Source organism: Theropithecus gelada, chromosome 5 (genome assembly GCF_003255815.1).
Source record: "Theropithecus gelada isolate Dixy chromosome 5, Tgel_1.0, whole genome shotgun sequence".
NCBI lineage: Eukaryota > Metazoa > Chordata > Mammalia > Primates > Cercopithecidae > Theropithecus > Theropithecus gelada.
Genome location: NC_037672.1, coordinates 53,356,067 through 53,374,385, shown reverse-complemented (window position 1 = coordinate 53,374,385; position 18,319 = coordinate 53,356,067). Strand labels below are relative to the sequence as shown.

Genomic DNA, 18,319 nt, shown 5'->3' with positions numbered 1-18,319 from the left:
TTTTTTTTTTTTTTTTTTTTTTTTTTGAGACGGAGTCTGGCTCTGTCGCCCAGGCTGGAGTGCAGTGGCCGGATCTCAGCTCACTGCAAGCTCCGCCTCCCGGGCTTACGCCATTCTCCTGCCTCAGCCTCCCGAGTAGCTGGGACTACAGGCGCCCGCCACCTCCTCGCCCGGCTAGTTTTTTTGTATTTTTTAGTAGAGACGGGGTTTCACCGTGTTAGCCAGGATGGTCTCGATCTCCTGACCTCGTGATCCGCCCGTCTCGGCCTCCCAAAGTGCTGGGATTACAGGCTTGAGCCACCGCGCCCGGCCCATATGTCTGAGTTCTATCCCACCTCCCACCATAGACCCTCCTTAGCCAACCCTGAGGCTGGAGGGTCTCAGTTGTGACATAGTTCACTCTCTAGAGACCAAGCAAGTGGAGAGGCCTGTGCCAGAAGCAGGCCTGGAACCATTTGAACATGGAATCCCAGGTTCTGGGTATATGTAGCCCAATCTAGAAGGGGATGTGTGGGCTGAAAATAGACAGGTCCCCCTGGCCCTGCAGACCCCTTATTCTGGGGGAAGAGGCTTGGCTGGAGGAGAGCCACTGCAAGAACCATGGTCCTAGGGCAGAGGACACTCTTGTCCAGGTCTAAAGGAAATACTGACTTTAGCTTTGCATTTCACAATTTACTGTTTAATGCAATTAGAAACTTATTGTAAATTTATTTTTATTATTTTTAATATGAAAAAGTTACCCTAGCACCACTTATTGAAATGCTGCCTTTTCTCCATTGATAGGCAATACAAACTGTTGTGCATCAAGTTTCCATGTGTGGGTTTCACTTTTGGGTCCTTTTGTACCATGAGTCCACTATACCATGGGTCCTTTTGTATGGCTGTACATTAATTGTTCATATCTAGTAAGAGAAGTACCCTAGCCTTGTTTCTGAAGTGAGTCTTGAATATTTTTGGCATATAAATTTTGCTAAAAATTTACCATATATATTTCTAAATTGCCTTGTCAGGTTATATATGGAGACACACACACACAGTCTTATTGAGAATTTGATTGGAATTACATGCAATCTATATTTAATTATTTATATTTCTGTGTTTCACTATATTGACATCTTTACTATTGTGAATCTTCATAGCATCTACCTCTCCACTTATTGGTTGTCTTTCAGTAAAGTTTTGTTATTTTACTATTAAAGTCTGTTTAGTCAAATATATCCCAAGACATTTGCATTTGTTACACTATTATAGTATCTTAAAATTATATTATCTGTTGTTGGTGTATAGGAATGCATTGATTTTTGAATATTAATTTTTTTTTTTTTTTTTTTTTGAGACAGAGTTGCCCTCTGTTGGCCAGACTGGAGTTCAGTGGTGTGATCTCTGTTCACTGCAACCTCCACCTCCCGGGTTCAAGTGCTTCTCCTCCCTCAGCCTCCCAATTAGCTGGGATTACAGGCACGCATCACCATGCCTGGCTAATTTTTGTATTTTTAGTTTCACCATGTTGGCCAGGCTGGTCTCGAACACCTGGCCTAAAGTGATCTGCCTGGCTCTGCCTCCCAAAGTGCTGGGATTACAGGTGTGAGCCACTGTTCCTGGCCTGAGTATTGATTCTTATATTCAGCAAATTTGCCAAATTCTCAAATTTGCCTAAATTTTGAATTTTTTATAATGTTTTCTTTTTCCAGTCCATATACATTTTATTATTTTCCTTTGTCTTGCTCTAGCTAGGGCTTCTAATATGATGTTAAATAGAGGTGGGGTAAAAGTGGGTACTTCTTTGTGATTTTAAAGGAAATTTTTTTTCATGGACTATTCTTAGTTTCCAAAGGAAATGCTTTTAGTATCATTTACTTATAGGGGTTTGTTGTTGTTGTTGTTGTTGTTGTTGTTTTGAGTCGGAATCTCACTCTGTGCCCAGGCTGGAGTGCGGTGGTGCAGTCATGGCTCACTGCAGCCTTGACTCAGGCGATTCTCCCACCTCAGCCTCCTGAGTAGCTGGGACTACAGGCATGCACCACCATGCCCAGCTAATTTTTTCATTTTTGGAGAGACAGGGCCTAACTATGTTGCTCAGGCTGGTCTTGAGCTCCTGGCCTCAAGTGATTCTCCTGCTTAGGCCTTGGTCTCCCGAAGTGCAGGGATTACCCGGGTGAGCCACCACACCAGCCCTATAGGCTTTTTTCTCTTTTTTTTCTTGAGACAGAAAAAAAAGAGCCTGTTGCTCAGGCTGGAGTGCAGTGGCACGATTTTGGCTTACTGCACCCTCTGCCTCCTGGGTTCAAGCTATCGTTGTGCCTCAGCTTCCTGAGTAGCCAGGAATATAGGCACATACTACCCCGCTTGGCTAAGTTTTGAGTTTTTAGTAGAGATGGGGTTTCGCCATGTTGCCCAGGCTGGTCTCCAACTCCTGACCTCAAGTGATTTTCCCACCTTGGCCTCCCAAAGTGCTGGGATTACAGGCATGAGCCACTGTGCCTGGCCTTCTATTAGGTTTTTGAAAATAACCTTTGTAGGTTAAGGGTATTTCCCTCCTTTTAGAAATTGTTCCACATTTCAAATCTAATTGAATATTGACTCTCTTCTTTGAAATTCCAGTTATTGATATGTTAGACTTTCTCAGTCTATTTGGCATGTCCCTTAAGCTTTCTGTCATATTTTCCGTCTCATTGTCTCTCTGTACCCCATTCTGGATGGTATTTCTTCAGCCCTGTCTTCCAGTTCATGAATTCCTTTTTCAGTGATTTTGGTTGCTGTTAATATTACCTTTTAAGTTTTTATCTCAAGTGTTAATGTTTTCCATTTCTAGATACTCGAATTTGTTCTTTAAATTATAAATAATTTGCTCATTATTTATAATTTGTTTGTGCTTTTCACACTTTCCTTTTATTTATCTGAATATATATGCCTTATAACTCAGGTATCTGAAGTCTTTGCAGGTCAGTTTCTGCTGAATCTTCCTCCTGGTGTCTTTATCCTCATGTATTTTGTGATTTGTGTATGTGTGAGAGCTGTCTGTTTCCTTGGAACTTTATCTTTTGGAATTACCTGAGGACTGGCTTTCTTCACAGAGAATTTTCTTCTGCCAGGCTCCTGGAGATACCACCAGTTTGGTAGTACTTTACATTTTTGGCTTGAAGCTTTTTAGAATTTGGTGGTAAAGTTGAGGGAGAGCTCTTTTGTAATTATAGATCCTATAGGGGACAATTTTTCCCCAGCTCAGCACCATTTGAACTTGGAACAGTTTGCCTTGTGGTCCTGGGGTCAAGGTGGAGTTGGAGTGATTGATATGGCAGTGGGGGAAAGAGCTTATTCATTTCTAGTTCATCCTTACCTGATGGTTTAACCCTTTTGGGTCTCAGACTTGTGGGGATAACTTCTCCTATGGACTCCCTAATTTGAACAGTCTGGGCTTTGCCTCCTTTCCCCAAAGCCCCAACCATTGAAAATTGAAGTTTACGTTCACCAGGTTGGGCAGATGCTCTCAAGGCAAATGCCACTTTCATTTGGTTTTTGACCTGATTATTCCATCTACCTAAAAAATCAGTAATGCCTTTAAACATATTTGTTACAGCTTTTCCTGTATTTCTAGGTGTTTTCAGTGGATCAGGGTACCTAATATATCATACTGTTGAAGAAAAAAACTGCCATATTATTGAAAAGCAATGGCTATTTTCAACAGTTTTAAATTTTTTATTTTACAAAAGGGAAAGGTTAATGACAAATAATTTGTGTTTTGAAAAAATAAGAAATTTATTGAAGAGCTCTGGAAAGGTATATTCTAACAAGCTTTTGCTACTTACAAAGAGAATCACAAGAAATACTGAAGCAGCAACAAAAGAAATCTTCAGGGGATCCTGCTTTGTCCTTTGACCCTATAGATAACATCAGAATATTTGATATTTGTCAGGCTCCGCACCTCAGCAGGAGGCCACCAGGAACCATGAAGATGAAGCACCCATTTTCTCTGTGACTCTGGATATCTTGAGGCTAATAATGATAATGCAAGGCCAAGATCATCAGATCCAGAGAGCCATAGTTACAGGGTGAAACAGTCTCACCAGGCTTTGGGTGGTAGTACTGGGAGGCCTGGAATATTTGAGGTCTGGACGAGAGTCAATAAGAACATTCTAGACACATGGTTTCAGTGCATATAGCCAAGATGAGTTTTTAGAAGACCACCTGAGAGTAATTTATTTCAGGATAACGCCCATCCAAGTCAAATACTAACAGTCACTAATGCCCGAAGTGTCTAGTGTCATTATTATTCATTGTCTTCACGACATGCCAGGGTGTTCATGTGTCTGTCATAAATAGTCATAATAACCCTGATCATATCATATGGGATGGAGGGTTGGAAAATTTCCTCTCGGTAGGGGAATGTTCCACAAATGCCTCAGCAGAGTGAATGTCTATAAGGTGGTATATTATTAAGTCCTGAAGACTAAGACCTGAAGAACTGGACCCCAGAGTACTTTGGGATATTGCGTTGTTTTTTTTTTTTCTTTGGATTGAAAGTTCTTTAAAATTTTTCTATGAATTAAAAATAACTAGAAGTTTATCATTATATCATCAATCTCTACTATTAAATCTTAGATATTTATGTTCATGAAAATTTGGGGCTTTGGCAATGGAGGAATTGGATAGAATTTTATTCTGGTCATTATAAGAGTGTTTCATTTACAATTTAATTTGATAATCTAATTAACAGCTATTAAGCAAAATTGTCTTTAAATATAAAACTTTTTCACAAGTCATATTTTATTTAAGGTAAACCAGATGAAATGTCAACTACCTGAAAGTATTTTCCAAGTAGACGAACTCTTGTACCGTCTCAATTTTTTTGTAGAAGTATGCAGAAGGTACTTGTGGAAAATGACTGTGGTAGGTATAGCATGTTTAAAGGGGGAAATTGATAATCAGTGAGTTAATATAGGCATTCTTGTCCTCTGCAAAATTGCACAATAGAAATAGCAGGGCTTGTGGGAAACATTAAGACTCCTGAAAATCTATGCAATTTTGTAGTCAGAGTTTCAGCGGAAAAATGATTGACACCTTGGGAGATGACTATGGGAATATGAAAAATGCACAAAAAGGAAAGGGTAGAAATCTATCTACATTGTAATTGGAGAAGGACTAGTGGAGCTCTGATACCCTTAAAGTGGTCATAGAAGGCAGTGAGACTCATTAGGAGTCAAGAGCCAAGACCTGTGGGTAGAGTGTCTTGGATGTAAGCACTCCTTTTTTATTTTCTGAAAATACAGTTGAAGGGCTCCTACTGCCAAGGTAGCAGCTGGCCCGAAGTCTCTCTTTCTTTCTCTGAAGGTTATAATTCTCCTTCTAGCACATCAACTCTTGCCCAGCAAAATTCATATGTGAGCTAACCAGCTACCCATGTTATATCATTCTCTGTTTACCAAATGCAACTGAGCTTATTCACATGGCAGAAACTCAGGTTTCAGCAGAACAGAGTCTTTGGGAAAGCATCCAAAGATTATAATTAATTGCTAAATTAAATGGGCACTAAACATTCTCTTTATACCTTTCATTGATACATATAAAACACATTTTCTACTACTAGTACTATGGACCAGTAATTTGGATTGCTTTTGTTGGAAGTACTGAGACCTTATACCATCAGGGATGTAAGGCTATGAGGTAAAGTGTAAGGTTTCTCTGTCCTTTAACTTATCAGAATTGTTGTCATTTCCATTTTTAGGACACTTCAGAAAATGCAGGATGCTGGGTCATATTTAGTCACTTTCCATTTATCTTTAATCATCTGTCGAAAATTAAACTACTACATACAGACACACTTTTAAAAATAGAGGTATGTATGCCTATTTGTCTTCATTAGCATAAATCACATGCTAAGTGCCTTCTTAATCATGCAATATTTTGGGGGTGATAAGAGAACCACCTACCAGTGAAACCAATGGTTGTGGCATTCAAGGAGCGTACACTCTAATGAAGAAGGCAAGGCAGACTGTCATAATTTGGATCATCTTCACCTTAAGGCAAATTAGGGCCTTGGTAGCAAGGGATGGAGCTTGGTCAACTGGCCTAGTTGTTGGGTTTTTACCTGAAGTTGGCAGTGGCAGCCTGTAGTCTTCTGAATAGTACTCAAAGAGGTATAACAGACTTGGGCTTGACTAGCACCTGTGTAAGGAGGCACAATCTAGTGAAAAGATATGGTAGCAGGAATAGAGGTGGCCGAGGATTCCTGAAATTAGGAGCCCAATAAATGGCTACTACTCTGTGATAGTGCCATAATAGAGGTTTGTATAGATTCCCCCTTTTCTATATATGGTACTGTTAGTAACTGAGGTGGTTATGTTTGTAGATATATCCAGCAAAGTGTATGGATATCTTATCAAACGTTAACAAAATATTTTACCACCAAAGTAGTAAAATCGGGCAATTGAAAATTCCCAAGGAATTGTATGAGATAATCCCTGCCTCATTGCAATTTTATAAGGATTAAATTTGTTAATACAGGTAAAGCATTTAAAACTGCCTCATACAAAGTACCCAAAGGGTTGGGTATTATTATCACTTTTACATATGCAGACATATGTTATATGTATGTATAACATTCAAATATATGTCCTTAAAGCAGATAGTTTAATATAATGCATTTACCATAATAAAAATGGGAAATTGATTTATGAGTTCTGAGTATGACGATAATGAAATATTTAACAAAGGGAAATCAAAGAAAAAAAGATAAAAGAACTTTGTTTTGCTTCAACTCTGACAACCTATTCTCTCCTGATTTTAAACAGGGTTCCAGAGATAATTTCGTAGAAGTAATATTTGACTACTCCTTTTTCTGCTAAAAGCATAGACTTTCTTTTTTTTTTTTTGAGAGCGTCTCCCTCTGCCGCCCAGGCTGGAGTGCAGTGGCATGATCTCGGCTCACTGCAACCTCCACTTCCTGGGTTCAAGCGATTTTCCTGCCTCAGCCTCCCAAGTACCTGGGATTACAGACACCTGCCACCACACCCAGCTAATGTTTGTATTTTTTGTAGAGACAGGGTTTCACCATGTTAGCCAGGCTGGTCTCGAACTCCTGACCTCAAGTGATCCGCCCACCTCAGCCTCTCAAAGTGCTGACATTACAGGTGTGAGCCACTGCACCCAGCCCCGAACCATAGACTTCGGTGACCTAAAATTGCCATTTGGTTTCTGAATGGACATTCTGTCTGTCTGTCCATCTTTCCCTCTCTCTTTCCCCGCTTGTCTCTCTTCGATTAACTTCTTAGGTAAATTCTCCCTTAAAATCTCTTGTCTAGGTTTTTTTTCTTGGAATAGGCTCTTCGGTGACATCTCTCACACCTGGATTTTTTTCCTGCAGCCTTTTTGCTTTCTAAGCATCTGAACTTCTCTTCTGAATGAGAAAGCATCATGTTGCAGTGCACTGTTTCAATGGATACCAATACGTCTCTCAGCTTGTTAATAAGTAGCTTTGGTATCTTAAGCATTAGTAATGGTGTGTATAGGAGAAAGTGGTCTGATAAAACCTGCAGTTGGTAACTTACTTGCTCATCCAGGTTGGCTCCACAAAGGCTTTGATTCTTCAGGTCCCTGTATGTTATCATTTATCTTCAGTGGTGCATATAAGGTTCTTTTCATAAAGGTGACCTGCACTTATAAGCAGAACCAGTTTATTCTGCTTTCCAAATTTTTACTTAGAGAGGGCCAATGGTAAAATAAAGTGTAATATTTCTGTTTCTGTTTTCCTAGGGTAAAAAACATAAAGCTTATCTTATGTCGGCAGCAGTTGAGGAAGAAAGAGAGTCTGAATTCGCTTTGATGCCCACGTTTGATCTAACAGTCAGAAGGAATCACTTGATTGAGGATGTTTTGAATCAGCTAAGTCAATTTGAGAATGAAGACCTGAGGAAAGAGTTATGGGTAAAGTGTAATTCTCACTTAATGTTTTTGCTGCTGAGAAAAGAAAAACATTAAAAAAAAAGTAACAAAGGGTTTCATAGGAAGTTATCTTCCTTTGCCACAGAGGTTGTTTATTTTAGGGTTCCTCTGATTCCCTAGTTGCCTTTGAGTTTTGGGTGATAGCTGTGGGCACTCATTGAGTATGTTTGGGCTAAGAACAGCAGGCAAAGTGGTTGTTCTCCCCACACCCTGCTCAGATGGATAGTTCAGTGTTGGCCCTAAGAGGTACAGTCCCTTCTGAGGTCTGGCCTAGCCTGGCTAGCACCACCCTTGAAGGGTTTCAATGAGATGGTTAGCATAGAGGAGAATTAAGGGGTTGTTTTTCTTCTTATGCAATAACCTAAATTGGCACAGGCATGGTGACTCACACCTGTAATCCCAGCACTTTGGGAGGCTGAAGCAGGTGGATCACCTGAGGTCAGGAGTTCAAGACCAGCTTGGTCAACATGGTGAAACCCTGTCTCTACTAAAAATACAAATATTAACTGTGTGTAGTGGTGGGCATCTGTAATCCCAGCTACTCGGGAGGGTGAGACATGAGAATCACTTGAACCCAGGAAGCAGAGGTTGTAGTGAGCCAAGATCATGCCACTGCACTCTGGCCTGGATGACAGAGCGAGACTCTGTCTCAAAAAAAAAACCCGAAAATAATAATAACCTAAATTGCTTTGTAGAAAAGAGAACTTTCTCTTAAAATCCTACAATTATTTTGGGGTATAATTGCAGATTTGACCATGTTCGGAAGATCTTTTAACTGAGTTTTTCTTTAATTACCATATAATTTGTCTTATTAGTACATATTTGATACCGAATCATAATGACCAGTAGATCTTTTGAGTGCTGTCCTTGTGGCAAGAACTGTTGTAAGTGCTTTGTACCTAATTTTTTAACCCTTTCAACAACACTACGTGGCAGATTCTGTTTTTCCCTCATTTTACAGATGGGGAAATTGAGGTACAGAACTATTAGGTAACTTATCCAAGAGTAACCCAACTGATAAGCATCAGAGCCAGGATTTGGGCCCAGCCATTAGGCACTAGACTTTCTGCTTAATCAAGACAGATAAAGATTGACCTGATAATATTAGTAAATGGAGTATTTTTGATTGGGGACCCTACTTTATCACTTCTACTCAGATTAAAGAAAGATTGACTTTACTAAGTCTTAAGATACCGATGTAAAAGCATATTGCACCCGGACACAGTGGCTCATGCCTGTAATCCTAGCACTTGAGGAGACCGAGGTAGGCAGATCACCTGAGGTCAGGAGTTCGAAACAAACCTGACCAGCATGGTGAAACCACATCTCTACTAAAAATACAAAAATTAGTTGGGTGTGGTGGCAGGTGCCTGTAATCCCAGCTACTTGGGAGGCTGAGGCGTGAGAATCACTTGAACCCGGGAGGTGGAGGTTGCAGTGAGCCAAGATTGCATCACTGTACTCCAGCCTGGGCAACAGAGCAAGATTCTGTCTCAAGGAAAAAATATATATATATTGCAGTTTAAAGTTGGCATTTCCATGTATTTTTGCACACAGATAATTGTATAACTCTAATGAACTCATTATGTGATTCTATCCTTTGCCAGTTAGTCCACTCGATTATTTGAGTTCCACTTTTATATATCGTTCATCCAGTTTTTAAATGCGGGTGCAGCATTTGCCATCTGCAGGCTCTGTGTGAGGTATTTTACATGTATGACCCCTGTAATCTTTCTGATAATCATGTGGGAAAACAGGCTTTATGAGATCAGGCAGCTTGTCCTTAGTAAGAAGAGGGGGAAGGGTTTGACACTTGGTCTTGCTACAGAGATTTTTAATATTTCACCAAGAGGAATGGAAGAGGCATGCATCTAAATAAAGAAACTGGTAAGAGGAGCTTTCTGGAGATGCTAGTAGAACATCTGGGTAGAAATGTTGAACAGGTCTTTGGAAGTGACTGTCAATCAGGAGAGAAAATACACTGAATCTGAAGGTTAAATATCTACGAGTGGTAAACAAAGTTTACAGAGAAAATGAGCCTCCAGGGAAAGAACAGAGAGAAAGGACAGAAGTGTTAGGATAGAACTGTTTGCAATTCTGGTTCTAGAAGTTAAACTAGCAGGAAAAAGAAGAGAGAAATAAAACCATGAAGAGTGCTTCATAAGCGAAAGCAAGGGAGAAGAGTCTGTCAAGAAAAAGGACATGATCAGAAGTGGAAAATGAGTTAACGAAATCAAGGAGATGAGATATGAGAAAAAGTCCTTGGAGCTTGGCGATTTACAGTTCTTGGTCTTCTTGGAGAGAGCCATTTAAGTGGAGAAGTGGGTTTGGAAGTTGGCGTGTATCTCTGAAGTTTGGCAAGAGTAGAAGGAGCCCATGTTGTCTGTATTGGAGACAATATGTTGGGATTTTTTTTTTCCTTTTAAGGTTAAGGGGGACCTTAACATTTTTGTAAATGGAAGTGAAAGATTCCAAGAAAAGGCAGGAATGGAGGGGTAACTGAAGGAGCAAAGATGGGTTATGATAGCATCCTCTTGGGAGGGATTGGTGTCAGCAGTGGGGGTGCAGCCTCAGGGAGCAGACAGCCACTTCAGCAAACACCTTATGTGTGCTCTGGTTTTTTGAACATCCTGAATTTTTTTTTTTGTTTATTTGTTTATTTATTTATGAGACAGAGTCTCACTCTGTTGCCCAGGCTAGAGGGCAGTGGTGTGACGTCGGCTCACGGCAACCTTCGTCTCCCGGGTTCAAGTGAGTCTCGTGCTTCAGCCTTCTGAGTAGCTGGGATTACAGGTATACATCACTACACCCAGCTAATTTTTGTATTTTTAGTAGAGACAGGGTTTCACCATGTTGGCCAGACTGGTCACGAACTCCTGACCTCACGTGATCCGCCCACCTTGGCCTCCCAAAGTGCTGGGATTACAGGTGTGAGCCACCACACCCGGCCGATTTTTATGATTTCTTTCTGTTTATTTTTATTATATATACTTGGATCTGATGACTATAATAGTGATGCCAGTTGAGGTCAGTTTAGTGGTAAAAACTTTAGGCTCTGGGGTTTGACCGACATAGGATTAAATTTAGGCTGTAGGCCAGGTGTGGCGGCTCATGGTTGTAATCTCAGCACTTCAGGAGGCCGAGGTGGGTGGATCACTTGAGGTCAGGAGTTTAAGAGCAGCCTGGCCAACACAGTGAAACCCTGTCTCTACTTAAAATACAAAAAAATTAGCCAGGCGTGGTGGTGCATATCTGTAATCCCAGCTACTCTGGGGACTGAGGAAGGAGAATCACTTAAAAGCGGGAGGCGGAGGTTGCAGTGAGCCGAGATCAGACCATTGCACTCCAGCCTAGATAACAGAGTGAGACTCCATCTCAAAAAAAAAGGCTGCACCACCTAGCTGTTGTATAAACTTAGAAAAGTTATTTAAATTCTTGAGGCCGCATTATCTTATAGAATTAATGTAGAGCTTAAATATGACAATATATAAGTAGGATACTTACTCAGTGCCTACCAAATACTTGGGTCTACAATTAATGTTAACTATTTACTGTTATTAAATGAGACTTCATGTATAGCAAAATGGAGCCCTGGAAGTGATGTATTATTTGCTGTGTTTCCTCAGGTTTCATTTAGTGGAGAAATTGGGTATGATCTTGTAGGAGTTAAGAGAGAGTTCTTCTACTGTCTGTTTGAAGAGATGATCCAGCCAGAATATGGGATGTTCATGTATCCTGAAGGGGCTTCCTGCATGTGGTTTCCTGTCAGGGTAAGTTCCCTTTTCTTCGCTTAAGGTATTTTGTGACAGAAAAGTACATCTTAAAACATAGAAAATTAGTTTGTCTAGACTGTTTCGTGTTAGGTGAGGAGTTATGGATATAATTGTGGAGATAATCTATAATTCTAATAAGGTGATTATTTTTTTAAAATGGAGTTTCCTTTTCCTGGGTTCCCATATCTGTCCACATAGAACTCAAGCAATGTGTTTTTTTGATCATTTATATAATGCATGGATTAAAAAGGAACCCTCTTTTTTTTAGGTAGTCATTCTTTGTGTCAGTTCTGTTTTCCCAGTGAATTTGAAGACAAAGGCTGTGGAAAGAAATTGTGAAAACTAGTTTATAAGGATTACTGAACCTAATGTATTTTTATTGCTGGTATGCTTTTAGGAACTAAAACTGTGGCAGAGATTTATTTAATTGTTTGTTTCTTTTGTTTTGCTTTGTTTTTGAGACAATCTCACTCTGTCACCCAGGCTGGAGTACAGTGCCATGATCTTAGCTCACTGCAACCTCCGCCTCCCAGGCTCAAGCCATTCCCGCCTCAGCCCGGCGGGATTACAGTAACTGGGATTACAGGCTCCCACCACCACCTGGGTAGTTTTTGTGTTTTTAGTAGAGACAGGTTTCACCAATTTGGCCAGGCTGGTCTCAAACTCTTGACCTCAGGTTGTCTGCCCACCTTGACCTCCCAAAGGGCTGGGATTACAAGCGTGAGAGTGGCAGGGATTTAAATTGACTCAATGACCAAATATTAGGTTGGTGCAAAAGTAATTGCAGGTTTTGCCTTTACTTTTAATGGCAAAAACTGCAATTACTTTTGCACCAACCTAATATAAGCCCTAAACATTCTTATCTCAGGCTTTAAATTTTTCAATTTGAGATTTGATTTTATGAAAGAGGAACAAAGATTTATTTAATATAAATATTTCATTGTACTGGTAAAAACTCATAATACTTTAAGATTTTTTTTTTTGCTTTTCAGCCTAAATTTGAGAAGAAAAGGTATTTCTTCTTTGGGCTTCTATGTGGACTTTCCCTGTTCAATTGCAATGTTGCCAACCTCCCTTTCCCACTGGCACTGTTTAAGAAACTTTTGGACCAAATGCCATCATTGGAAGACTTGAAAGAACTCAGTCCTGATTTGGGAAAGTAAGTAAACATAGTTCCTGAGGAAGGACTCTATCTAACATATATTTAGGCAAATATTTAAGTACACACGCTTCATAATATTTTCATGTTCAACAGCAGCATTAGGTACTTCAGACCAGTTTTAACTTTGACAAGAATTGTTGGATGATAATTTCGTTTTCTAAAATTAGGAAATGTTGATTATTCCCTTAACTAGTCTTCAATGTTTGCATTAATATTTCAACTTTTTCTGTGTAGGAATAGTCATGCACAGAGCACAGGTTACATACACCTTGGTGCAAAATCTACTAGTGATGTTTATGTTAAATGTTGTTTCATGTCATCACCTTTAAAATGGAAACTTATCTCTAAGTTAAAAGACAAGCCACCACCTCACCAAAAGATGGCAACAGTAGGAGGGTTTTAATATCCTTGCTGTGTAAAGCATTCCTACACATCCATAAGAAGTATTCACAAAGTATCCAAGAAGGCAACCTGGGAAAGAAGCAATAGAAATGCTCCTCAATAAAAATGTCTTCAATCTCACCAGTGCTCATAGAATGCCTATTAAAGTAAGAGGCTAATTTATACTTCAGGTTGACGGTGGTTTGAAGTGTTGATGCTGTATAGTATTAGCAAGCGCTTGAAAACTTTCATTTTAATTTCAGGTGTTATTAGTGGAAATACAGATTGGTACTCCTTTTCAAAGAACAGTGTGGCAGGACTTAGCAAAATCAAAACATGTTTGCCTTTTCAACCCAACAATTCTACTTCTAGACATTTAACTTTCAGAAATACATAACCAGGCAAGGATCAGTGTACAGTAATATGCATTATATTTATAGTTCATAATATAAAGACTCCCTAGTCCTTCACTAAGGGAATGATATATTTTTGGTATACTTATGCAATGGAATACTACAGGGATTTTTATTTTTATTTTTTTAAAGAGTAAGAACAGGCTAGGCATGATGGCTCATCCCTGTAACCCCAGCACTGCGGGGAGGCCAAGGCAAGTGGATTGCTTGAGCCCAGGAGTTTGAGACCAGCCTGGCCGACATGGGGAGACCTCATCTCTACAAAAACAAACAAATAAAAAACAAAAATTAGCTGGGCATGCTGGCACATGCCAGGAGGCACACCTCAGGAGGCTGAGGCAGGTGGATAGATTGAGCCCAGGAGGTCGAAGCTGCAGTGAGCCATGATCATACCACTGCACTCCAGCCTGGGTTACAGAAGAAGACTCTGTCTCAATTTAAAAAAAAGAGTAAGAACAGTAATATGATTCTAGTAGTAGTATCATCCCTCTTGTACAGATTCAGAAACTAAAACACAGAGAGATTACATAACTTGCTTAAGGCCCCATAATGGCAGAACCATGATCTGAACACAGTCTGGCACCAGAGTCTGTTAATCATTTATACTAACTGTACTAATAAGGAAAAAAAAAAAAAATCAAAAGCACAAGATTTAGAAAGAAGATAAATTTGTCATTTTTATTTTACTGGAAACATCGAAGATAACCTAAATAATCTTTATGCCTCAGAAGACTGATAAACTTAATTAACAATGTACATGAACTAAAAGATCTTTATATTTGTATCTTTGTTTCTCAAACTTTTAGGTCTTAAGATTCTCTTAAAAATATTGACTCCAAAGCGCTTTTACTTAGGTTGGTTATATCTGTCAGTATTTACAGGATTAGAAATTAAATATTTTAAACACAGGAATACACAAATATCTGTTAGCTATCAGAGCATTCCACAGTATCATATAGCTTTTGAAAACTCTTCTGTTTACTCACAGCAGAATGTGAAAAGAGGCAAATAACATCTTAATAATGTTATGAAAATAGTTTTGACCTCATGAACTCTGTAAAGGCCCAAGGATTCCCAATAATTGCTGGTCTGGCTCACATTTTGAGAACCAGTGATCTCTGTGTTCAGTAAAACTCAATTTTAATCCCAGGAGGCTTTTTATTAAACTTGACAACCTGGTTCTAAAATTTATATGGATGAACAAAGGGTCAGGAATAACCAGAAATAATTCTCAAGGCAAATAAGGATGGAGAACTTGGTCTGTCAGATATCAAGAATTATTAGAGGCCAGGCGTGGTGGCTCACGCCTGTAATCCCAGCACTTTGGGAGGCTGAGGCAGGCGGATCACGAGGTCAGGAGATCGAGACCATCCTGGCTAACACGGTGAATCCCCGCCTCTACTAAAAATACAAAAAATTATCTGGGCATGGTGGCAGGCGCCTGTAGTCCCAGCTACTTGGGAGGTTGAGGCAGGAGAATGACATGAACCCAGGAGGCGGAGGTTGCAGTGAGCCGAGATCGCGCCAGTGCACTCCAGTCTGGGCGACAGAGCAAGACTCCATCTCAAAAACAAAGGAATTATTAGAAAGCTGTATTATTTAGGACAGTATGATAGGTTTTCCAATAGAACAGAAGATAGATCAGAAATGGACCCATGCCTATATGGAACTTTATTAGAGGTGACATATTTGATCAAGGGGAATAGGAGTACTAAATAAATGGAACTGGAAAAAAAAATGGTATCTGTCTGGGGAAAAAAATGAAAGTAGATCCTTGTCTTATACCATACATGATAATCACCTCCATGTGGATGAAGGATTTAGATATTAAATGCAAAAATCATGAAAATACAAGAGAATTACATTTCTCACCTTTGAGATTTCTTAAACAAGACATGCAACGTACCAACATTAAAGAGAAGATTTCATACATTTAACTGCAATAAGATTAAAGAACTTCTGTGTTCATCAGGAGGGTGTTAGAAAAATGCAGAAGGGAAGGTGCTGTCAGGATCTGAATGTGTTCCCCAAAAATTCATATTTTGAAGCCTAATCCCCAGTGTGGAGCCCTCATGAGTGGAATTCATTCCCCTATGAAAGAGGCCCAAGGGAGCCTATTCGCCCCTTCCACCATGAGAGGATACAGAGGGCACCATTGAAAAGGAATGGGTCATCACCTATTCCCTTTAGATTCAGACACCGAATCTGCTGGCACTTTGATCTTGTACTCCAAGCCTCCAGAACCGTAAGCAATAAATTTATGTTTATAGATTACCCAGTCTAAGGTATTTCGTTATAGCAGCCTAAATGGACTAAGGGACTTCTTGCTACCAAGAAGTGTGGTATTGGAAGCAACTTTGGAACTGGGTAATGAGTAAGTAGTGGAAGAGTTTTGAGGTGCATGCTAGAAAAATCGTGTATTGCCCTATAGAGCAGTTCTGGCAAGGGCTCAGAAGAAGAGGAGACCTCTAGAGAAAGCCTCGGTCTTCTTAGAGATTACCTAAGTGGTCGTGATCAGAATGTTAGTATAAACATAGACAATAAAGGCAATTCTGATGAGGTTTCAGATGGAAGTGAGGAACACACTGGAAATTGGAGGAGAGGTGATCCTTGTTACTGTATAAAGTGGCGAAGAATGTGGCTGAATTGTGTTGTATCCTAGTATTTGTGTAAAATAAGATTCTTGACAATGAAATAGGATATTTGGCAGAAGCAATCTCTAAGCAAAGTGGTAAAGGAACAATATGACTTTTCTTGACTGCTTATACCAAAATGGAAGCAGGGAGAATTATTTACAGTGGAATTTATCATTAGAAAAAAAGCTGAACTTAAAGATTTGGAAATTCTCAGCCTGGCCATGTTGTAAAGAATGCAAACGTGTTTTGAAGAGAGCACCAAGGGTGTGGCCAGGTGACTCTTTAATAAAGAGATTAGTGTGGATGGGTGGAAGCCTGGTGCTGTTCATCAAGACAATGGAAGAATGACCCCAAAGGCATTTCGGAAATCACTGGGGGCTGTCAGTCCCATCATAGGCCCTGAGTGCTAAGGCCTGGAGGACAGAACTATGTCAAGAGTGGCTTTGTGTACCCACAGGACCTGGACATTTGATGTCCAGTGCTGCCTCAAGTCCCTACTCATTGCATTCTGGCACAGTGCTCCTCAGCTGACCCAGGTGTGACTCCAGTGGCCCCAGGTGTGGTGTGGGTCACAGTGGCCGTCCCATCAGAGGGCACAGGTGGTAAACCTTGATGGTGGGCAGGCTGTGTCATCTCTACTGGCACACAGAGTGCACAAGCTGTGGGGCCTTGGCTTCTTCCACCTAGATATCAAAAGATACTTCACAGAGCCATGGGGTGCAGGCAGAGAACTGGCACAGGGTTGAGGCCACTGTCAAGAGCCCCCACTAAGGCAGTGCCTAATGGAGTCATAGGAGTGAGGCTGCTCTAGAGACCCCAGAAGAGCCACCAGTGTGCATTCCAGCCTGAGGGAGAACCACAACCACCCAATACTAATGTGTGAGAGCCTCCAGGTGAGCTGTGCCCAGCAAAGCCATGGGTGTAGGGCTACCTGGAAACTTAGGAGACCAACCCCAACCCCAGTGTGTCTTGAAGGTGGGACATTGAGTCAAAGATTGTTCTCAAGACTTAAGATTTAATGTTGCATGCCGTTTTGAGTTTTGGACTTAATTGGGACCTCTTACCCCTTTCTTCTTTCTATTACTCCCTTTTGAAATGGGAATGTCTATCCTATGCCTGTTCTACCATTGAATTTTATTTTATTTATTTATTTTGAGACAGAGTCTCCCACTCTGTGGCCCAGGCTGGAGTGCAGTGGTGGGATCTGGGCTCACTGCAACCTCCGCCTCCCAGGTTCAAGTGATTCTCGTCCCTCAGTCTCCTGAGTAACTGGAATTACAGGCACGTGCCACCATGCCTGGCTAATTTTTGTATTTTTAGTAGAGATGAGGTTTCACCATGTTGGCCAGGCTGGTCTCAAATTCTTGACCTCAAGTGATCCACCCACCTTGGCCTCCCAAATTGCTGGGATTACAGGCGTGAGCCACTGCACCTGGCCCACCATTGTATTTTAGAAGCACATAACTTGTTCAATTTCACAGGATCACAGCTGGAGAACAATTCACCTCCTTCCCCCAAAAAACAACCCACAATGAATAAAACATGGTCCGTTACTTCACAATACAGTAATCTAAAAATCCAGTGGGGAAAAAAAATCAGTTCAGATTCTACCTTATCCCAGAGGCCTTTCCCAATGTCATGTATGCCTTCAGAAAAATGTAACTGTGCTCTTTTAAGCCTATGTGATTTCCATAGTTCTCTGGCTGCACATACCTCACTGTATTGTAGGTGAGACTCCCATCAGCATACCTCACCTTCAAGTCCCAGAGTTTATTGGCAGTAATATCTTAGTCTCAACTTTACATCCCCTATGCCTGCTACGGTAGGGGTTACTTAAATGTTTGTTGAATAAATATTTGAGTGAATGAGCAAATACAGTGAGACATCATGTTATTTCAAAAGCTTGTATAAAGCATCATAGGATGATAGGATGGAAATATTTAAAAATTGGTTACTGTCCATTTTGATGTGACCTCTATTCTCACGAATGCCCTGAAACTATTAAGGTAGTCTAAT

At 40.4% G+C, this 18,319-nt stretch overlaps 1 protein-coding gene across 1 annotated transcript in view; it reads left to right on the top strand.

Annotated features, from left to right (window-relative positions):
• Positions 1-18,319, top strand: part of HERC5 (HECT and RLD domain containing E3 ubiquitin protein ligase 5) — a 50,803-nt gene that overhangs the window by 25,509 nt on the left and 6,975 nt on the right. Inside the window, exons 14-18 of the mRNA XM_025386515.1 lie at positions 4,774-4,887; positions 5,723-5,833; positions 7,750-7,920; positions 11,565-11,708; positions 12,704-12,870. Of these exons, the coding sequence (XP_025242300.1) occupies positions 4,774-4,887; positions 5,723-5,833; positions 7,750-7,920; positions 11,565-11,708; positions 12,704-12,870 (707 nt within the window). The remainder of the gene's footprint in view (positions 1-4,773; positions 4,888-5,722; positions 5,834-7,749; positions 7,921-11,564; positions 11,709-12,703; positions 12,871-18,319) is intronic.